The sequence below is a fragment of the Oncorhynchus tshawytscha genome, linkage group LG09, assembly GCF_018296145.1.
Source record: "Oncorhynchus tshawytscha isolate Ot180627B linkage group LG09, Otsh_v2.0, whole genome shotgun sequence".
NCBI classification, from domain to species: domain Eukaryota; kingdom Metazoa; phylum Chordata; class Actinopteri; order Salmoniformes; family Salmonidae; genus Oncorhynchus; species Oncorhynchus tshawytscha.
The window spans coordinates 39911863-39931682 of record NC_056437.1 but is presented as its reverse complement, the minus strand read 5'-3'; the positions used below and the strand labels follow the sequence as shown (position 1 = coordinate 39931682).

At 44.4% G+C, this 19820-nt stretch overlaps 1 protein-coding gene across 1 annotated transcript; it reads left to right on the top strand.

Moving 5' to 3' along the window:
- Positions 1–270: 270 nt before the first annotated feature.
- On the top strand, positions 271–3179 carry LOC112257968 (frizzled-9-like). The gene has a single exon (XM_024431938.1). The coding sequence runs from the start codon at positions 875–877 to the stop codon at positions 2627–2629; it is 1755 nt and encodes a 584-aa protein (XP_024287706.1). The 5' UTR covers positions 271–874; the 3' UTR covers positions 2630–3179.
- The last annotated feature ends 16641 nt before the right edge of the window (positions 3180–19820 follow it).

Genomic DNA, 19820 nt, shown 5'->3' with positions numbered 1-19820 from the left:
ATTTTTAAAAAATCTAATACTATGTGACTTGACAAACAAAAGTGTGGATTGTTCTCCATCCTCCCCTGATTCAAAATATATCATCTTCACAGTCATGGTTGGCATGCTTGGTTTAATAGCTATTGACTAGAGAACAGAATATCCAATATAAATACATTTTACCTCTGTAAGAAAAATACATTTGAGAATGAGTTAAGGCGGGGCGAAGCAAGTTCGTCATCCAACTCCCGCCCCTTTATTGAAGAGGCAGAGAGCAGAGCACAGAGAATGTTAATGCACTCAAGCGATGGAGGGAGAAGAAGACAGACAGAGCTGGACGGCTTGAGTATTTTTAAACGACCCAGTATCCCCGCGTGTGGTGCACTGGTGTGGTTACAAACAGGAGCCTACTAAAATGTGATTTTGAACAGCATATCAACTTAAAATAATTTCGGAAAATAAGGACTTTATTACTGTTCAACGCAACTGCCTGGCTTGAGATTTTAATATGCGTGATATCGATGATATAGAGACTAATTGTTTACCATTCGAACGTTCACAGCATGTTGCCGTCACTTTGCTAAACATGTGAAGCGTATCGTGCTTTAACATATCCGACTGGATTTGGAACTAATTCAGATACTGTTTTCAGGGAAAACAAGACGTTTTGCGAAGGTGTGCAATTTTGACCATAGGAGAGCCATATGGTCGGGTATTAAATGAACTCACCTTGGAACTAACATATGCTTCATCAGAATTGACAGTGGGGAAATGGACACATTTTGGGCACCATCTCATCAGTCTGGAATTGTTACAATCAATGTTCCTTTCTATTTTACTTTTCTATTCTAAAACAATAAGTCGTTTGTGATATATTAACTTTCCTGATATCAACATGTATATTTTTCATTTGAGGATTGCCATTTTACTCTGGTGCCAACTTGTTATTGCTGCATCCAGCTTGGATATCGGAGCATATGATATAGAGAGGGGCAGACCTGCAAAATGTGAACCCATCACCATTCCCATGTGCCAGGGCATTGGCTACAATATGACAAGAATGCCCAACTTCATGAAATACGAAAGCCAAGCAGAGGCCAGCATCAAACTGAATGAGTTTGCCCCTCTAGTGGAATACGGCTGTGACGTGCACCTGCGCTTTTTTCTCTGCTCCCTCTACGTCCCCATGTGCACTGACAAAGTGTCCACCACCATCCCTGCCTGCCGACCAATGTGTGAGCAGGCCAGGCAGAAGTGCTCTCCCATCATGGAGAAATTCAGCTTCGGCTGGCCTGACTCACTGGACTGCTCCAAGCTGCCCACTAAAAACAACCCCAACTCGCTGTGCATGGAGGCGCCTGAGAATGACACCAAGCAGGAGACCAAGAAGGGGGAGGGCATGCTACCGGTGCCCCCCAGACCCAGGCAGCCCGGCCCGGCTACCAGCGGGCGCTCGGGCAACAGCCTGGGCTCCTGCGAGAACCCAGAGAAGTTCCAGTATGTGGAGAAGAGCCAGTCGTGTGCCCCGCGCTGCTCCTCGGTGGTGGACGTGTTCTGGTCGCGGCAGGACAAGGACTTTGCCTTCATCTGGATGGCGGTGTGGTCCACACTCTGCTTCATCTCCACCGCCTTCACTGTCCTCACCTTCCTGCTGGACCCGCAGCGCTTTCAGTACCCGGAGCGGCCCATCATCTTCCTCTCCATGTGTTACAACGTCTACTCGGTGGCCTTCGTCATCCGCTCGGTGGCCGGGGCCGAGAACATAGCCTGCGACCGGGAGAATGGCGAGCTCTACATCATCCAGGAGGGGCTGGAGTCTACGGGCTGCACCATCGTCTTCCTCATCCTCTACTACTTTGGTATGGCTTCATCTATCTGGTGGGTCATCCTCACACTCACCTGGTTCCTGGCCGCTGGCAAGAAGTGGGGCCACGAGGCCATCGAGGCCCACAGCAGCTATTTCCACATGGCCGCCTGGGGCATCCCAGCCATGAAGACCATCGTCATCCTAACTATGAGGAAGGTGGCAGGGGACGAGCTGACGGGGCTGTGTTATGTGGGGAGCATGGACGTTAATGCACTGACCGGCTTCGTGCTCATCCCTCTGTCCTGCTACCTGGTCATTGGCACCTCTTTCATCCTCACGGGCTTTGTGGCGCTCTTCCACATCCGGAAGATAATGAAGACGGGCGGCACCAACACAGAGAAGCTGGAGAAACTCATGGTGAAGATCGGTGTGTTCTCCATCCTGTACACGGTGCCCGCCACCTGCGTCATCATCTGCTACTTCTACGAGAGGCTCAACATGGGGTACTGGAAGTTCCAGGCGCTGGAGAACAAGTGTGTGTCGTTCCCCGGGCGCCGGCATGAGGACTGCTCCCTGGAGGAGTCGGTGCCCACCGTGGCAGTGTTCATGCTGAAGATCTTCATGTCTCTGGTGGTGGGCATCACCAGCGGTGTGTGGGTTTGGAGTTCCAAGACCCTGCAGACCTGGCAGGGCCTGTGCAACAGGAAGCTGTCAGTGCGGACTAGCAGGAAGCCTTGTAGCAGCGTCAGCTGCAGCACCTCCCACTGTCACTACAAGTCCCCAGCCGTGGTGCTCCACATGGCCAAAACAGACTCTTACCTAGAGAGCCCCACACACGTCTAACATTTCAAGTGACACTTCTCACAGTGTCTTGTATTGACAATGCCAAAGGATGCTATTTTGTTATATGATCATTTGAAAAGCTCAGGTTGGTTTGCATCTAATGCTCGATTAGTAGCAATACCTGAACGTAACAGTGGTTGTGCTTTCGTTTTGGTAACAGATGATCCACATTGCTTTCAGTTAAACCACACAGTTCGGTGCACATGCAGAATCAGATATGCTTCCAAAGGAAACATTTCTTGTATTGTATGCCATAGAGTTAGTTGGCTGTTTCTGGTTAACCAACTGAACATGAATGCAAAATAGAACTTGCATGGATGTATCAACATTTGGTTTAGTGTTCTCTCCCTGTAAATGTATTTATTGTGTTGTGTATTTAATTGCAAGTTCTTCATCGTGTTTGCTAAGGTTTTGTATATTGTATATAAAAGCACATGTACTAAAGAGTTATGAGTTATGAATATAGGGCCTGTTGAGATGTATAAGTGCCTTTGCAAATGCATATTTTTCAAAACAATGGACATTAATAAAACATATTTATATATTTCCACTGATGACTTTACTCTATTGATTACTTTACAATGCATGTCAAATTAAGTGTAGTGGTTATTAACATAAGCAAAGCAAAGACATCTTACATTAGCCTTAACTATTTTTTTGGTTTAAGAAAATATTAATTTGTATCTGAAACATTTTGCTACAGCGCCTCTTCACATTGACAGTCGTCATTAAATTGATGCAAGAATATATTGTATAAATTAAATGGACATCATTAGTTTCAGTGACATTTTTAAAAGTATTAATTTTAGTTTCTTTTTCATTAGACTGATTACCTTGTGGACCCACCTACAGTATGAAGCTCTCACTGGCAAATCTAGTCATATTTTCCCAAGTGACATCAGCTGTTTGTATATGCCCTTTCACGTATAACTCTGTCCTCGCATTGCATCAGTGTTCTGTCACATTTGAGGAATTCAAACTGCTTGAGTAAACTGCAAACAAAAAGCTGCTTGTTCCACGCAGTTGAGCCTCGCGCCAACTTTCTGGTTGGTTGACAAAAAGTGTTAATATTTTTCTAAACTGCAGCCTCAGTTGAGGTGGAAAACGGTCAGGGCCTCCAGGCCTCTCTGACTGCCCATGTTTGTGAAGCTATGCTGAACTTTCTGTTTTCCATTGAAACATCAGCTCCAGCAATAATAACTTACATGGGGTGACAGCATTCCATGGTGAGAGAAAGAGACAGAGTTTTAATAATACGTCATGACACTGCCTTTAAGAAAAAAATGTATCTGTGTTTCCCAAATATAACACAGGCAATCAAAATGTCAGGCTTTTCATAAGTTTAGTCTCTCCAAAGCTAAAGCCTACATGACTTTATCCCATTTGAATAGGTCTATCATATTTCTGCTACTGTGTTGTAGAACTATGTTATACCATTTCATATTAGACCTTTGACAATGCTGAGATTTTGGGCCGGTCCTGCCCACCAGCCTATCCTTCACTTTTTATATCCTCTCTTCCAAGTTGCTGGTGCCTGCATCCTGCCTGTGCAGACATTGTCCATAGCTTGGCAGCACATCTCCCCCTGGAGCTGAAACCACTGTTACATTTCTCCATAAAAAGCTGTGTTTGTCTTGGAGCTGCGCGCTGGGACCCCACTGTGGTGCGTAAACCACATGTACCAGTCACAATAAAGCACAATTAATGCACGCCAGCTTTCAAGTTTATACATGGGCGACATGCATAAACACTTGGTTCTCATAACAATAACAGTCTGCTCTGCATCAGCCATTGCAACTGATAAATCCCCTTGCTAAAGCCCCCTGGTCCTGGTAAGATGGTAAACTGGTTTTTAAGTATTTTATTTTATTTGAAATAAAAGGGGAAAGCAAAAGATCTGAATTATGTAAAAATTCATGTGATTCAAATTCACTGCAAATTGACAACAAGAATTAACAATGACATTGTAATTTACATACTCTATGTGGAGTCTTTCAGATGTTCAATAAGACATTTGGTAATGTTTAAACTACCTCCCCAGACATAAAGTCAAATTCTCAGACCACGGATGTGGAATTGCTCTTTCCGAGGATTTGTCAAGTCAAATGTGGGTGGTTCTTAACAGCAGTCTTTATTCAACCAATCAAAAATACTGAAATGTGCCACATTCACTACGTTTTAGGCATATCTTAGCCAAATCATTCACAAAGCCAGAAACCCTTTGGGAGACACCACTGTAATAGAGATTCCTAATGGCATTGTAGGAGAGCGGACAATATAGAGTATCTGTGTAGTTGTGTGCACTCTGAAAGGAAAAGGCTATGTTAGCTCATACATTTGATTAAAGGAGATAATTAAAGCTTCTCCCCCTTAAAAAAAACCCACCAGAAGAATAGAGAAAGGGAGGTAAAAAGAGCTCCTCATTACCCCCCACCCCCAAGCAGTATCCCTTTCCTATGCTGGTTTTGATGTGGAAATGAGTCTATTGAAAAGCAGCAGCCCTTCCGAAAGGGTCCCCCCCAAAATGTGTCCCCCTGAGCCTTCTGTGCCACTGGCTCGGCCATGTCCCACCTGCTGAGCTGAGCACCCCTTGTGTTACTTGTATATGCCAACACACAATGCACCAAGACTCAGGTTTTTGAAGTATGCTGTAACATTGAACATCTCTTTAAACTTAGATTAGGTGAGTGGTGTAGTGAAGCATAGTTATAGTTATAGTTCCTCTACGGTGTGATTACTCAATCATTGTAACCCACCTTTCAAACAAAACAGTTACCACCTTCATCATTCATTTTGTTAGTGTATTAAGATCGTTGCTGTGGCTTCGACATTCTGATTTCCTATGCCACCCCTTATTGTTACTAGATATCACATTCGGGCTAGTCTCACGTTGCCATACGTCCAAAACCACATCATTGTCACGCCTTAGGGAAGCTTGATTCTCGTCGAGGCTCCATTCAGGCCAACAACTGTCTGTCTTTTATACTCTAATGCCAGTATTTCATGTCAGACTTCTGCGTTTATTTCACTGGGGTATCTAATCCTCATTTACACTGACCAACAAAATAAACGCAACATGTAAAGTGTTGGTCCCATGTTTCATGAGCTGAAATTAAAGATCCCAGAAATTATCCATATGCACAAAAAGCTAATTTCTCTCAAATTTTGTGCACAAATTTGTTTACATCCCTGATAGTAAGCATTTTTCCTTTGCCAAGATAATCCATCCACATGACAGGTGTGGCTGATTATCCAGCATGATCATTTTCAGAAGATATCCTCCTCGCAATCTCCAAAATACAACAGTCAAAGAACAACTTTGTTTGGACGTCGTAAAGGACCATTGGCCGAAACTGAAGAGATATAGCTCGGTAACGACCTCCTTTTACATGTGAAAAAAAAACGGTGGACAGAGACTTGCTAGCTACGTTAGCTAGCTGGGGATTTTCTACAAGGAATCTGCCTCCCAAAAAAAGCTTCTCCCAAGTGGTTGTTCAAACTACTCCTGTGCCTGCTGCACTGCTGCTTGGATTCCACCTGGCGATCTGTTCACCGGCTGCCCTGGCCTGTCTCCCCCTGTCTGGTACAGGTACCCCTGCCACACTCCCCCCTCTGTCCCGAGCTTTCGCTCGCCCCAGGACACATGCACTGTTGGGGCAGGTGACTCTGAACTTACAATGGCTAGCCCCAAGTCATTATATTTTTTTCTTGTGCATTATGCTATTTGCCTCATGACTACCCCATGCTTTGTTGACTATGAACATGCTTGTTTACCCGACCGTGGGACAGACTATGTTTGTTCCCACACCAGACTATGTTTGTTCCCACACTCTGGACTCTGACTCTCTAATGGTTACACAGACTTTCCCATCCTATTCTAACCACCTCTTGCCGGCTTTGTATTCATGTTACCTGATGAAATTGCTGTACAATATGATGTTGTTGCCATTTGATGCACATTCAAATGTCATAAAAAATCAACACTGCAGAGCTCTCCCTGTCCTCTGCCCTGATTGTATTACTGCTGATGATATCTGGACATGTGCCTGTACACCCTGGCCCATCTACTGTAGCTAGCCCCAATTCTGACTTGTACTCTGATATCTGCTTCACTGATTCCTGCTCTTGTAAAAGCCTGGGTTTTCTGCACGTTAACACTAGAAGCTTATTAAATTGAAAGTGTGGGTTCACAGCTCCAATCCAGATGTATTGGTCATTACTGAGACGTGGTGAAGAAAGAGTGTTTTGAACACTGATGTTAACCTTACTGGTTATAACATGCTTAAACCACCTGACCAAGTCCTAAAGCAATGGGACTCCCTACATCTTTCTCAGATTATTACCAATCCCACAAGGTATGACTCCAAACACCCAGAAAAGGCTACTTTGCTTGATGTTATCCTAACAAATAATCCTGATATGTATCAGTCTGGTGTTTTCTGTAATGGCCTTAGTAATCACTGTGTTTGCAATGGCTGCTCAGTGAAGCGACCTGTACTGATTTGTCATAGACACTTGCTAAAAAGCTTTAATGAGCAATCCTTCCTTCATGACCTGGCCTCTGTAAATTGGTATAGAATCAGCTTGATCCCCTCTGTCAAAGACTCTTGGACCTCAATATTTTCAGTGGTATTGTTAACAAACACGCCCCATAAAGAAAATAAGAATTAAAAACAGGTTCAGCCCCTGGTTCGACCGTGATCTGGCAGAGTTACTCCACCTCAAGAATTCCATTTGGCGAAAGGCTTGGCACATGCATACTCAGGCTGACTGGCTCTCGTTCATGCAAATGAGAAATAAGTGCACTCAGGCTATCTGGAAGGCCAAAGTTAGTTACTTTAAGGAGCAGTTCTCTCTCTGTAGGTCTAACCCCAAGAAGTTCTGGAATATGGTTAAAGACCTGGAGAATAAACCCTCCTTCTCACAGCTGCCATTGTCTCTTAATGTTGATGTGGCTGTTACTGACAAGGAGCACATGGCACAGTTCTTTAATCACCACTTCATTAAGTCAGGATTCCTATTTGACTCCGCCATGCCTCCTTGCCCATCCAACATTTCCTCATCTCCCACCCCTTCTAATGCGACTAGCCCCGATGCTCCTCCCTCTTTTTCCCCCTGACCCGCTACAAAGTTTCTCCCTGCGGGCAGTCAGTAAGTCTTAGGTGCTAAAGGAGCTCCTTAAACCTGACCCCCAAAAAACTATCTGGGTCAGATGGTTTAGACCCTTGCAGCCCCTATCATTGCCAAGCCTATCTCTGACTTTTTTAACCTGTCTCTCCTCTCTGGGGAGGTTCCCACTGCTTGGAAGGCAGCCACGGTGCGTCCTTCATTTAAAGGGGGAGATCAAGCTGATCCTAACTGCTATAGGCCAATTTATAATTTGTCCTGTTAATCAAAAGTGTTGGAAAAACCTGTCAATATTCAAATGCCTGGTTTTCTTAATGTCTATTGTATTCTCTCTGGTATGCAATCTGGTTTCCGCTCAGGTTATGTATGTGTCATTGCAACCTTAAAGGTCTGAAATGATGCCACCATTGCCCTTGATTCTAACCAATGTTGTGCTGCTATTTTTATTGACTTGGAGAAAGCGTTTGATACGGTAGACCATTCCATTCATGTGGGTCGGCTAAGGAGTATTGGTGTCTCTGAGGGGTCTTTGGCCTGGTTTGCTTTCTACCTCTCTCAAAGAGTACAGTGTATAGTCAGAACATCTGCTGTCTCAGCCACTGCCTGTCACTAAGGGAGACCCCAAGGCACCACACTCTCTGATGCTAGGCACCACACTCTTCTCAATTTACACCAACAACATAGTTCAGGCAATAGGAAGCGCTGTCATCCATTTATATGCAGATGATACGGTCTTATACTCAGCTGGCACCTCCCCGGATGTTGTGTTAAACGCTCTACAACAAAGCTTTCTTATTGTCCAACAAGCTTTCTCTGCCCTTAACCTTGTTCTGAACACGTCCAAAACAAAGGTCATGTGGTTTGGTAAGAAGAATGCCTTTTTCCCCACCGGTGTGATTACTACATCTGAGAGTTTAGAGCTTGAGGTAGTCACCTCATACAAGTACTTGGGAGTATGGCTAGATGGTACACTGTCCTTCTCTCAGCACATATCAAAGCTGCAGGCTAAGGTTAAATCTAGACTTGGTTTCCTCTAATCGCTCCTCTTTCACCCCCAGCTGCCAAACCCTGATTCAGATGACATCCTACGCATGCTAGATTACGGAGTTGTAATTTATAGATCGGCAGGTAGGTGCTCTTAAGCGGCTAGATGTTCTTTACCATTTGGCCATCAGATTTGCCACCAATGCTCCTTATAGGACACATCACTGCACTCTATACTCCTCTGTAAACTGGTCATCTCTGTATACCTGTCTTAAGACCCACTGGTTGATGCTTATTTATAAAAATCTCTTAGGGCTCACTCCCCCTTATCTGAGATACCTACTGCAGCCCTCATCCTGGACAACAAACACAATTGCATTTTATCAATGGCAATTTGAATGTACAAAGATACCGTGATGAGATCCTGAGGCCCATTGTCCTGCCATTCATCCGCCAACATCGCCTCATGTTTCAGCATGATAATGCACAGCCTCAAGTCGCAAGGATCTGTAAATAATTCCTGGAAGCTGAAAATGTCCCAGTTTTCCCATGGCCTGCATATTCACCAGACATATCACCAATTGAGCATGTTTGGGATGCTCTGGATCGACGTGTACGACAGCATGTTCCAGTTCCTGCCAATATCCAGCAACTTCGCATAGACATTGAAGAGGAGTGGGATAACATTCCACAGGCCACAATAAACAGCCTGATCAACTCCATGCGAAGGTGTGTCACGCTGCATGAGGCAAATGGTGGTCACACCAGATACTGACTGGTTTTCTGATCCACGCCAAACCTTTTTTTAAGGTATCTGTGACCAACAGATGCATATCTATATTCTCAGTCATGTGAAATCCATAGATTAGGGTCTAATGAATGTATTTCAATTGACTGATTTTCTTATATGAACTGTCACTCAGTAAAATCTTTGAAATTGTTGCATGTTGCCTTCATATTTTTGTTCAGTGTACATTTAGCCTTTGTTTTATTTTTACCTGCTGTTTGAAGTGTTTTGTCTCCAGCAGAAGGTGGATCAGATTGACATTGATTGTATCACATACACCTACACACTCACACTACAGGTGGAGTCATTGGACCTGTACATGTACATTTGAAGTCGGAAGTTTACATACACCTTAGCCAAATACATTTAAACTCAGTTTTTCACAATTCCTGACATTCAATCCTAGTACAAAGTCCCTGTCTTAGGTCAGTTAGGATCACCACTTTATTTTAAGAATGTGAAATGTCAGAATAATAATAGAGAATGATTTATTTCAGCTTTTATTTATTTCATCACATTCCCAGGATTGAGGTCAGGGCTTTGAGATGGCCACTCCAATACCTTGACTTTGCTGTCCTTAAGCCATTTTGCCACAACTTTGGAAGTATGCTTGGGGTCATTGTCCATTTGGAAGATCCGTTTGCGACCAAGCTTTAACTTCCTGACTGATGTCTTGAGATGTTGCTTCAATATATCCACATAATTTTCATGCCTCAGGATGCCATCTATTTTGTGAAGTGCACCAGTCACTCCTGCAGCAAAGCACCCCCACAACATGATGCTGCCACCCCCGTGCTTCAATGTTGGGATGGTGTTGCAAGCCTCCCCCTTTTCCTCCAAACATAACGATGGTCATTATAGCCAAACAGTTCTATTTTTGTTTTATCAGACCAGAGGACATTTCTCCAAAAAGTACAATCTTTGTCCCCGTGTGCAGTTGCAAACCGTAGTCTGGCTTTTTTATGGTGGTTTTGGAGCAGTGGCTTCTACCTTGCTGAGCGGCCTTTCAGGTTGTGTCGATATAGGACTCGTTTTACTGTGGATATAGATACTTTTGTGTCTGTTTCCTCCAGCATCTTCACAAGGTCCTTTGCTGCTCTTCTGGGATTGATTTGCACTTTTCGCACCAAAGTACGTTCATCTCTAGGAGACAGAACGCGTCTCCTTCCTGAGCGGTATGTCGGCTGCGTGGTCCCATTGTGTTTATACTTGCGTATTATTGTTTGTACAGATGAACGTGGTACCTTCAGGCATTTGTAAATTGCTCCCAAGGATGAGCCAGACTTGTGGAGTTCTACAATTATTTTTCTGAGGCCTTGGCAGATTTCTTTTGATTTTCCCATGATGTCAAGCAAAGAGGCACTGAGTTGGAAGGTAGGCCTTGAAATACATCCACAGGTACATCTCCAATTGACTCAAATTATGTAAATTAGCCTATCAGAAGCTTCTAAAGCCATGACATAATTTTCTGGAATTTTCCAAGCTGTTTAAAAGGCACAGTCAACTTAGTGTATGTAAATTTCTGACCCACTGGAATTGTGATACAGTGAATTATAAGTGAAACAATCTGTCTGTAAACAATTGTTGGAAAATCATTCTCTCTACTATTATTCTGACATTTCACATTCTTAAAATAAAGTGGTGATCCTAACTGACCTAAGACAGGGAATTTTTTACTTGGATTAAATGTCAGGAATTGTGAGAAACTTAGTTTAAATGTATTTGGCTAAGGTGTTTGTAAACTACCGACTTCAACTGTATTGGTAGATGGATTAAAAACATTGAACATCCCTTTGAGCACGGTAAAGTTAGTAATTACAATTGGAGGTATATCAAAACACCCAGTCACTACAAAGATACAGGCATCCTTTCTAACTCAGTTGCTGGAAAGGAAGGAAACCGCTCAGGGATTTCACCATGACGCCAATGGTGACTTTAAAACAGTTACAGAGTTTAATGGCTGTAATAGGAGAAAACAGAGGATGATCAGCAACATTGAAGTTACTCCAATATACTCATCTAATTAACTGAGTTAAAATAAGGAAGACTGTACAGAATCAAAATATTCCAAAACATGCATCCAGTTTGCAACAAGGCACTAAAGTAATACTGCAAAAAAATGTGGCTAAGCATTTTACTTTTTGCCCTGAATACACAGTGTTATGTTTGGGGCAAATCTGTATATATCCTCGTTAATGTACATTTCTTGTGTTAATTTTAGATTATAATTTGTATTTATTTGTTAAATGTAGTTTATTTTGTAAATATTTTCTTCACTCTATTTCTTGAACTGCCTTGTTGGTAAAGGGCTTGTAAGTAAGCATTTCACAGTAAGGCCTACACCTGTTGTGTTCGCCGCATGTGTCAAATAAAATTGGATTTGATATCAATGTCTGCTTTTATGTATGGAGTTCTCTTCCTGTAGTGTATCATTATCACTTTCTATGTTTAGCCTTTGAAATAGGCGACCCTGTGAGCAAACACTGTTGTCCTTCAACAGCCCTAGATAACACCCTCGTATCCATTTTTCTGTTTGTCCTCCCTGAAGTCGGACCAAATAAAACAAACAGAATTTATTCAGGCTAACCAAGGAGCACACATACAGTATTTAAGGAATCAACCAACTGAAACTTATTTGGAATAAAGACTGAATTCTCACTGAGTTTGTATTGGGTCGGCCCCAAACAGTCTTTTTTGACTCACTTGCATTGCTGAGTTGGCCTAAGTATTAATAGACAGTTATTGTATTCGTGCCCCTCTTTGCATTCTCCCCTCTTGGTGTGCAAAATGACATTCTCATTGTAAGATATGTTTTAGATTTAGGGAGAGTTGGATTTCACCAACGAGTTGTGCAATGTATAGTACAGGTAGTATACTGTACTATAGTACAGTGCTATGTACAATGGACACTGTGTAGGCATAGACCTAATGAGTAGACTGATCACTGACATGAAGTGATCAGTTGAGAGTCTGTTAGACAAGAAAGCCTGCTGCCACTGGCCCTCCAAGTCTAGGAATGATGGCTGTAGATCCATTAGATACCATACAAGTTAGGTCTGTACCTGTTGAGTGACGTAGGAGGATGTCATATATAATTGCCATAGAGTTCAGATATATCCAAGGTTGTGTCCAGTGGGCTTGCTCCTCTTAGAAAGGTAATTTGTGCTTGTGGCAGCTGCCACTGGGATGTTGTTTGTGCAAATTAAGACCAATTTCAGATCATGTAGGGGCCGAGACAAACATTGGGCTGCGCTGATAAGTTGACAGTGGTTGAGAGGCATGTATAATTTAGGCAACCCTCAAAACCCAGAGACATCGGCTGCCCTTAACAAAGGGCCATTGCTCTTGCCTGGCCTGAGATGGGTAGCACAGAGTGGGCTTTGTACTGAGAGGGAGAAAGAGGGAGAGTGAGAAAGAGGTCCACCCGGGGAGTGAAAACCTTGAAGCTGCCAGGTCTGGCCCTTGCCCCCACTTCACTCTTTAATTACTGGGCACGTCAATGCAGGGGTGACATGTTATAAAGGCCAGACAACAGGCCACTGATTATTACACGTACGAATCTGGCTCTGGTACACACAACACACCACACCCAGAAATGCATACACAACCTTTGTAAAAAAAATTGGGTTACAATTTACAGGAGCTGTTGTCCATTTGGAGCTGAAGTATCAGAATACAGAAGAAGTTATCAGAAACCTATCAGCAGTTGATAACCTAACCGTGAGCCTCAGATGGGTCTTTCCCATCCACTTTTGACAGGAGCCAAATAAGGTCCTGTGTCAATATATTATTAGACCCTAACAACAGCATGGAAATCTCCAACCTCATTAGAGACCATATTATTGTGTGTGTTATGTCTGGGCCTGTGTACACAAAAACACAGAACCTCGTAAACACGACTTCCCATGGGGGGGTTGTGTCAGTGTTACTCTTATTAGTGAGTCCAGACCCACCGGTGTTGTAGTAAAAAAAAAAAAATCCTGCTAGGCCACATGTAGCCCATTGTCCATATGTAGCCCATTAGCCCTGCTCACGCAAAAGTGGGACCGGTTCCGCTGGCACCCAGCGTGGCATCCCCTCGAGCGCCAGGCCAGATGATGAGTCTGAGGTATGATTGTTTAAAGTGCTAACAATGTCCCACGTGGTTTTAACTGCCCACCGCTTGGCCAGACAACTGGTTGGCTGGCATCGGTTCCAGGAAGAAGCACGTAAGGGAAATTATGGTGTCTGAACGTTAGAGCGGAAGCCATTTTGCGAGAGTTCGCCACGGTGAGATTTTCCACAGTTAGAGAGTAATGGGGCAGGTGATTAAATTGTGGATGATGTTGAGGTGTAGTCATTATCTATATTTTGTAATGTAACAGTTTCAGGGTGCTGGCTGAAAAATAGGTCCTTGAGTGTGAAAGTGGTCATAGTCAGTGTAATGTTGAGTGAGGGTAAATTCCAGCGAGATGCCAGTTAACCTTTCTATAACTAGCGAGCTAATTGGTTTGTGGGAAAAATATCCCATTTCCCTTACAAAAGTAAGCGAAACTATCAAGTACCATTTCTAAAACAGTTAATAATGTGCATTTAGGCTGGAATTGGTACTTGGTAAAACTGCCACGTCTTTTTGGGATATTACAACAACTTAGACGTTACTACAATCAACTGACACAGTTTTTTCCCCTTTGACATCATTGCACACGTGATATAACACCAGCATATGTATTACGATTATTAGTATTTTTTTCATGCTGCCAGACGCTCCTTTCGTCCGATTTCATCAACAAAACAAAAACAAAGGCGCTGGGGCGAGCAGTGGTACTGTCTATTTAAGTTCCCTGTACTTTATAGGGACCACAGTCAAAACTAAAGTAGTAGTATTTTCTCAGTCAATCATTTGTTGTACAAAGTTTAGAACACATTTTATGGCTGTTTAATTAGATCCAGACCTGTGTTTCTTGCTTCCTGCCCTTGTGATACTGTGGGAAAGGAGGGAGGTTACAGGGGGAATACATTGAATAGAGCCCTTAATAGAGCGTTCTATTAAACATTTCCAAATGCATAAAAATTGGAACAGAATCAAGATGTCTGACGAACAGGCTTTTGCACATTCCAGTCAAGTATTTTACTTTAGTGCATAATCCGAAGTTAAACGTGCGTTTGTGTATTGTAACATACACCTCCGCTTTCTCTACAAACACTGTGTCAATATAAAACCAATAATGCTCAGGCAGAGAAAACACTGGATGAAAATGAAAAGACGGAATGAAATTGACGCCGCCTGGCTGAGACTGGGAGTGAGAAAGAGGTTTTTGTTTCCCCGCAGCGGAAGGTAGAGTCGTGGGCAGAAAACGAGAGCCCCGTGGCCTTAATATAAGGGGCCACACCAGAGATGCTGATGGTGTGAAAAACTCTCCTTTGTTTTTGTTTGCGTTTCTTTTCCTTCTAGCACTCGCTTCTCTCCATCTGGAGCACCTTGGGTGATAGAATGTGGCTATTGTTTTCCTTGCCCAACCCCTTGGCTCACCGCGGTCCACTCGTCACTATTACAACGCAGCTTGTGGAGACAGCAGCTCCGACACTGGCCAAACCCACATGACATCTGTGGTCTGTCATTCTGCTTCTCCAAGACATTGAGAAACGTTCTATGGACAAGCTCAGCATCTTAACTTTGTGTGGATCTGAAACCCCTAAAATCAGTCTTTATGGTGCTGTGTTATCGACCTGGATTTGCTCAACCAGACCGTGTGACAGCCTACTGTAAATGAAAGACTTAGCAATCAAAACAAAACTAAGTGACTTTTCTTTATTCAAATGTCGTTTTCAGTTCACATGAATCAGTATGTTTACAGACAGGTGTGCTATAATCAGCATCTGACTTTGGATAACTTCATGCCATCTCACTTTTATACTTATTTGTTTAAAAAGTCTCTGGATTCGCACATTAAAGTATTAATATACTGTGTGCAAAGGAAACCAGTCCTCACAGGCACCAAAATGGCCCATCAGGAAGCATGAAGTTTAACTGGAAGAATTCAGTGCTGCTCTCATTCTCCCAGACCCAATATCAGTTCCCATAAATAGACGACCACCTCACCATGTCTGCACATCACGTACATCCATACCTGTCTGACATACAGCCTGTACAGCAGAAACAAACCGCAACCAGACCATATCAGACACGAGAGCCAATCACATTGTCTGGAACCCAAACAATCCCAAACCTGGGGTGTGCGCCAACATTTGTGGCTTCTCCTGCTCGCTCTGGCTGGCCTGTGAAGGCCGTTCGCTCAGCCCAGGAGCTAATCTTACAATGCCTCTCTCCCATCTGCGCTGCATTACCAGGCCTGACGCTCTGCCCGCCACTCAAAGGAGCCTATATGGATCTGTTTGACTGCGAGCTGCTCCCTCTCAGACTGTTTCCCATTAAGATTTCCATCGCCATCGAGGTTCTCTGTTGCATAGTTACGGACTCACACCTCCCCGAAAAACCTGCCTTCCATTTACCTCCACTGACATAGCATGTTTTCTTTTCTATAAACTGCAACAGTGATTTGATTGAAGGCGGTGGGGTGTTATGATGTGACTTCGGCAAGGGAACTTTTCCCCCTTCGTTTCCTGCTATCGAATCGTACTGAAAGCCCAACAGTCACCTCAATGTTATGCGAGAGACGTTGTTGGTTGGGATTAGTAGTTTGTCAGAGAAATCAGTCAGGAATAGTCTCATTCTCTCTTTTGGCCTGAGGCACATTTGGTGTCCTGCCCTCTGAGGCTTGTTTTGCCTCAAATGAGAGGGTACGGTGTGATGCGGCTTTTCCAATCCCATTACAACGGCAAACCCACTTCTAGTCTAGTTAATCATACATACTGTAAACGTGCACGTGTGTAAGTTGACACAAGCTTTAGTATGAGTGTGCTCTAATCATTGAGTAAGTATGTCTGACTAATACAGTGAATGTGTTCATGTGCCTACAAGGGTATGTGTTTATGTGTGCATACTGTACAATATGTTTTACAGTAAATTAATACATTTACTGTTCTTTTGTATTTGCACAAATAGCAGAAGGGAAAAGTATGTAACCAGTCTAGTCCAAGCCTGGCTGGCAGCCGTGCGGGCCGGTGGAGGGACAAAGGGGGAGAGGCGATAGGACTCCCTCCCAGGTGTTGGCTCCAGGAAGAGACCAGCCAAGAGGATGTGGTTTCCCCTCCAGTCCAGCCTGGCTCAACAAGAATGCTGAGTTATTGGGAAAAGTGGGACAAGGAAAAGATACAGCACGTACCCGACCTGGGCAGCAATATTTAGTGTTTTACCAGCTTAATTAGGCATACATGGTCTCAGCATATTCTGCAAAGCTGCTTTCAGGCGCTTTATACTGTTCTGCAATCAGTTTATAACTAGTGTTTATCAGGACCTACCGGCTGTTAGTTATGGCTGACAATCCTGAATCATTTAAGCCAAAGCATTAGGAAAACTGAGGTGGTCAAGTGTCAGCAAGAATCTTTGATAATGATAAACACCAGGGTTTAATATGAGCTGAGCTTGAATCTAAACTTGCCTGACGACTCAAACTGAATTCTCAAGGCTGCTCAATGTTCGCTACATACTTCAGTCTGAGACTGCCGTTATTTGTGGCGACGTCAAGATGAGGGGTGTTGTACAAAATAAGCTATCGTACACAACGGATCCAATCTTTACTTTTCGTACTCTAAAATTAGTTCTTTGGCCAAACTGCTTGTAACTTTGCAGTCAATGTAGCGTTCCCTGCTCACAGGCCTGTTGTTTTACAATTGACCGGATGACCTCATTAAGTCAGGTATCAGTTTGTTGATGCCGTCGGTGACCATAGACCAGACTCAGTTAATACGAGATGTCCCTCTCCGCTGCTATTTGACCTTCAACCTGCATGCTTGCACTCTTTCCAGCCTATGATCCAACCGCAGTAGGCCCCCTAGACCCCTAAGCATCCCCGCTCGCATTTCTACACAAAACATCCATCTCAATGTCAATACACACACCACCTCTCCACCCTCACCCTTTGCCCCCCACCCTGTATCAGTTCCACACAACAACTTCAGCTTTACAATGTGGGAGAGAGTACAATGTTTCCACTTGAGCCCCCTCTGCTTTATTGCATTACCCATAATCCCGCTCGCACGCTACTGTGGCGAGGGCTACTAAGAGTTGAGTTTCCCCAGAGTTGGCACACAAGGCGGGCCCTCGCAGAGGTCCCCTCTGTCCTACAGTGAGGATGGGAGCAAATGGCACGTCTCTTGGCAGCGGAACACAGAGCCTTGGAGGGCAGCAGTCTCGCCTCTGGCATTCTGCTCATTTAGCACCACTTCGGCTGAGGGAAGAGGGGGACATTGGTCTAGGCTGGGAGGTGAACATCTCACATGGTTTCTGTGCTAATGAAGTTGGCTCAAGAAGAAAATATGTCTAGAACGGGAATTTTGCGAAAGACCTGCACCCAGAAACTATCACATCCCCTTCTCATTTGGAAGTGCCATGCAGTGTAAGTTTAGAACATATGCTAATGCTAATGTGAGTTCCTCACTGTTTATTACGTGTGAGCATGTGTTGGGCCCCAGCAGGCGCGGCCCTGGGGCCTTGGGGACCAGTCAAGAGGTTTGTGGTGGTAGCCCGACCCCCGGCCGCTTGCCTCAACACACACTCCCCGCCACCGACCCCAAGGAGATTACAAGCACACCCCGCGGGCAATAAAACGGGTTGGCGCCAGAGCCGGGGCCTGCAGTTTCACGTTATCGCATCTGTCAGCGGGAAACAGAGCTGGATTAAGGGGACGGGGCTGGGGGGGTTAAGGCGGCCATGTCTTTTTTGTTTCTCTGTCATGAACCCCCCGTCAGCTGTCACTGTTAAAGCAACTATTAATCCCCAAGTCGAGGCAGAGGAGGCCCTGAGGTCTTAATATCACCTCTTTATGAAGCCTTGATTGATATGTTAGGTTGATACTCTGAGGTGCTGTTGGCCCACAGTTGTGTGAGCCATATCAATTTTAGTGGCAACTTATAGCTTGGAGGAAACTGTTTTAATAACCCCTCTAAAACTTGGCCATCCCAAATTTGTTATGTGGTCCTCGAAGTTGATAACATGGAAATCAAGTTTTGGGTACTGCACTTTCGGCATGGTTTAAAATCATGTTAACCTGCTACATCATCACATATCATCAATATGACAACAGAACAGAATTCATGTTTGTTTAGAGAGCAGTCATTCAACTGCCTTTCTCAGTGGATGTTCTTTTGCCTCCTACAGTCACTGTCAGAGCTTTTTTGCTCTTCATCCGCCGCAATGGATAGTGTGTGTGTGAGAGAGAGAGCAGAGGCCTGCTTTGCGTGGGGTGTTCAGTGAACTCTGCACACACATAATGGGACCAGCCTCCTGTTTGACCTTGTGTGACCTTTTTGATGTGTGTTTTGACATTCGTCTCACAACTCCTCTTGAGAAGTACATGTCAAAAAACCTTTGAGATGCACTGCCTCTTTACTATCCCATTTATAACACTTATGCATGATGTTAGATAAGATAAGAGCAACTATCATTGTTGTAACCTTCAAGATTTTCAGCAAAACACACACACAAACAGACCTACAAATCTGTCCATGGTGGGGGGGCCCCAATACCAGTGTGCGTGCATGGAAGTAGTGCCAGTAGTAGACTGTGACGATTGCCAGTCCCATGGTGATAAAGCAATCTGGAATCAGGAGGCTGATGCTGTTCTCTCCAGAGTCAGGAAGCAACTAGCGCACGAAGTGGCGGTGGTGAGATAGGCCACAACACTGTCCCAGCCAGCTGAGGGGTGCTGAGTAAGAAGCCCCAGCAGCCCATGGCTCTACCTCAGCAACAGATTCTAGGCATCCCCGGGGAATAGCCGGGAATGCTCGGACCAGCTGTTTGGGACTAGAGCGTGGGGAGCTAATGGGGTTGGAATGGGTTCAGCACATCCCAGGGGACCCCAAAACCAGTTTAACATTTAATCAGCTGGCCATATCGTAGTAGGTAGACTGTTCCCTGCCAGTCGCTGTAGGACATTGCCTGGAGGGGGGTTGGGGGCCAGGGTGGGTGGGTGGCATTTCTGGCAGTGCCATCTCTCACAGAGCAGCCTTGTTCAGCAGACAGGCCCAGTTGTCACCAGGAAGGGAAAGCTCTGTCTGTCTCACTCTGCCTTCTTCCTCACCACATGGCCCCTCACTCAGACAGCTGCTCTACTATCTGCTATTACCGAGACCCCAAGAGGGCGTAGTTAGTCCGGATGTCTTAATGCCTTTAGGTGTCGACGCAGTCAGCCC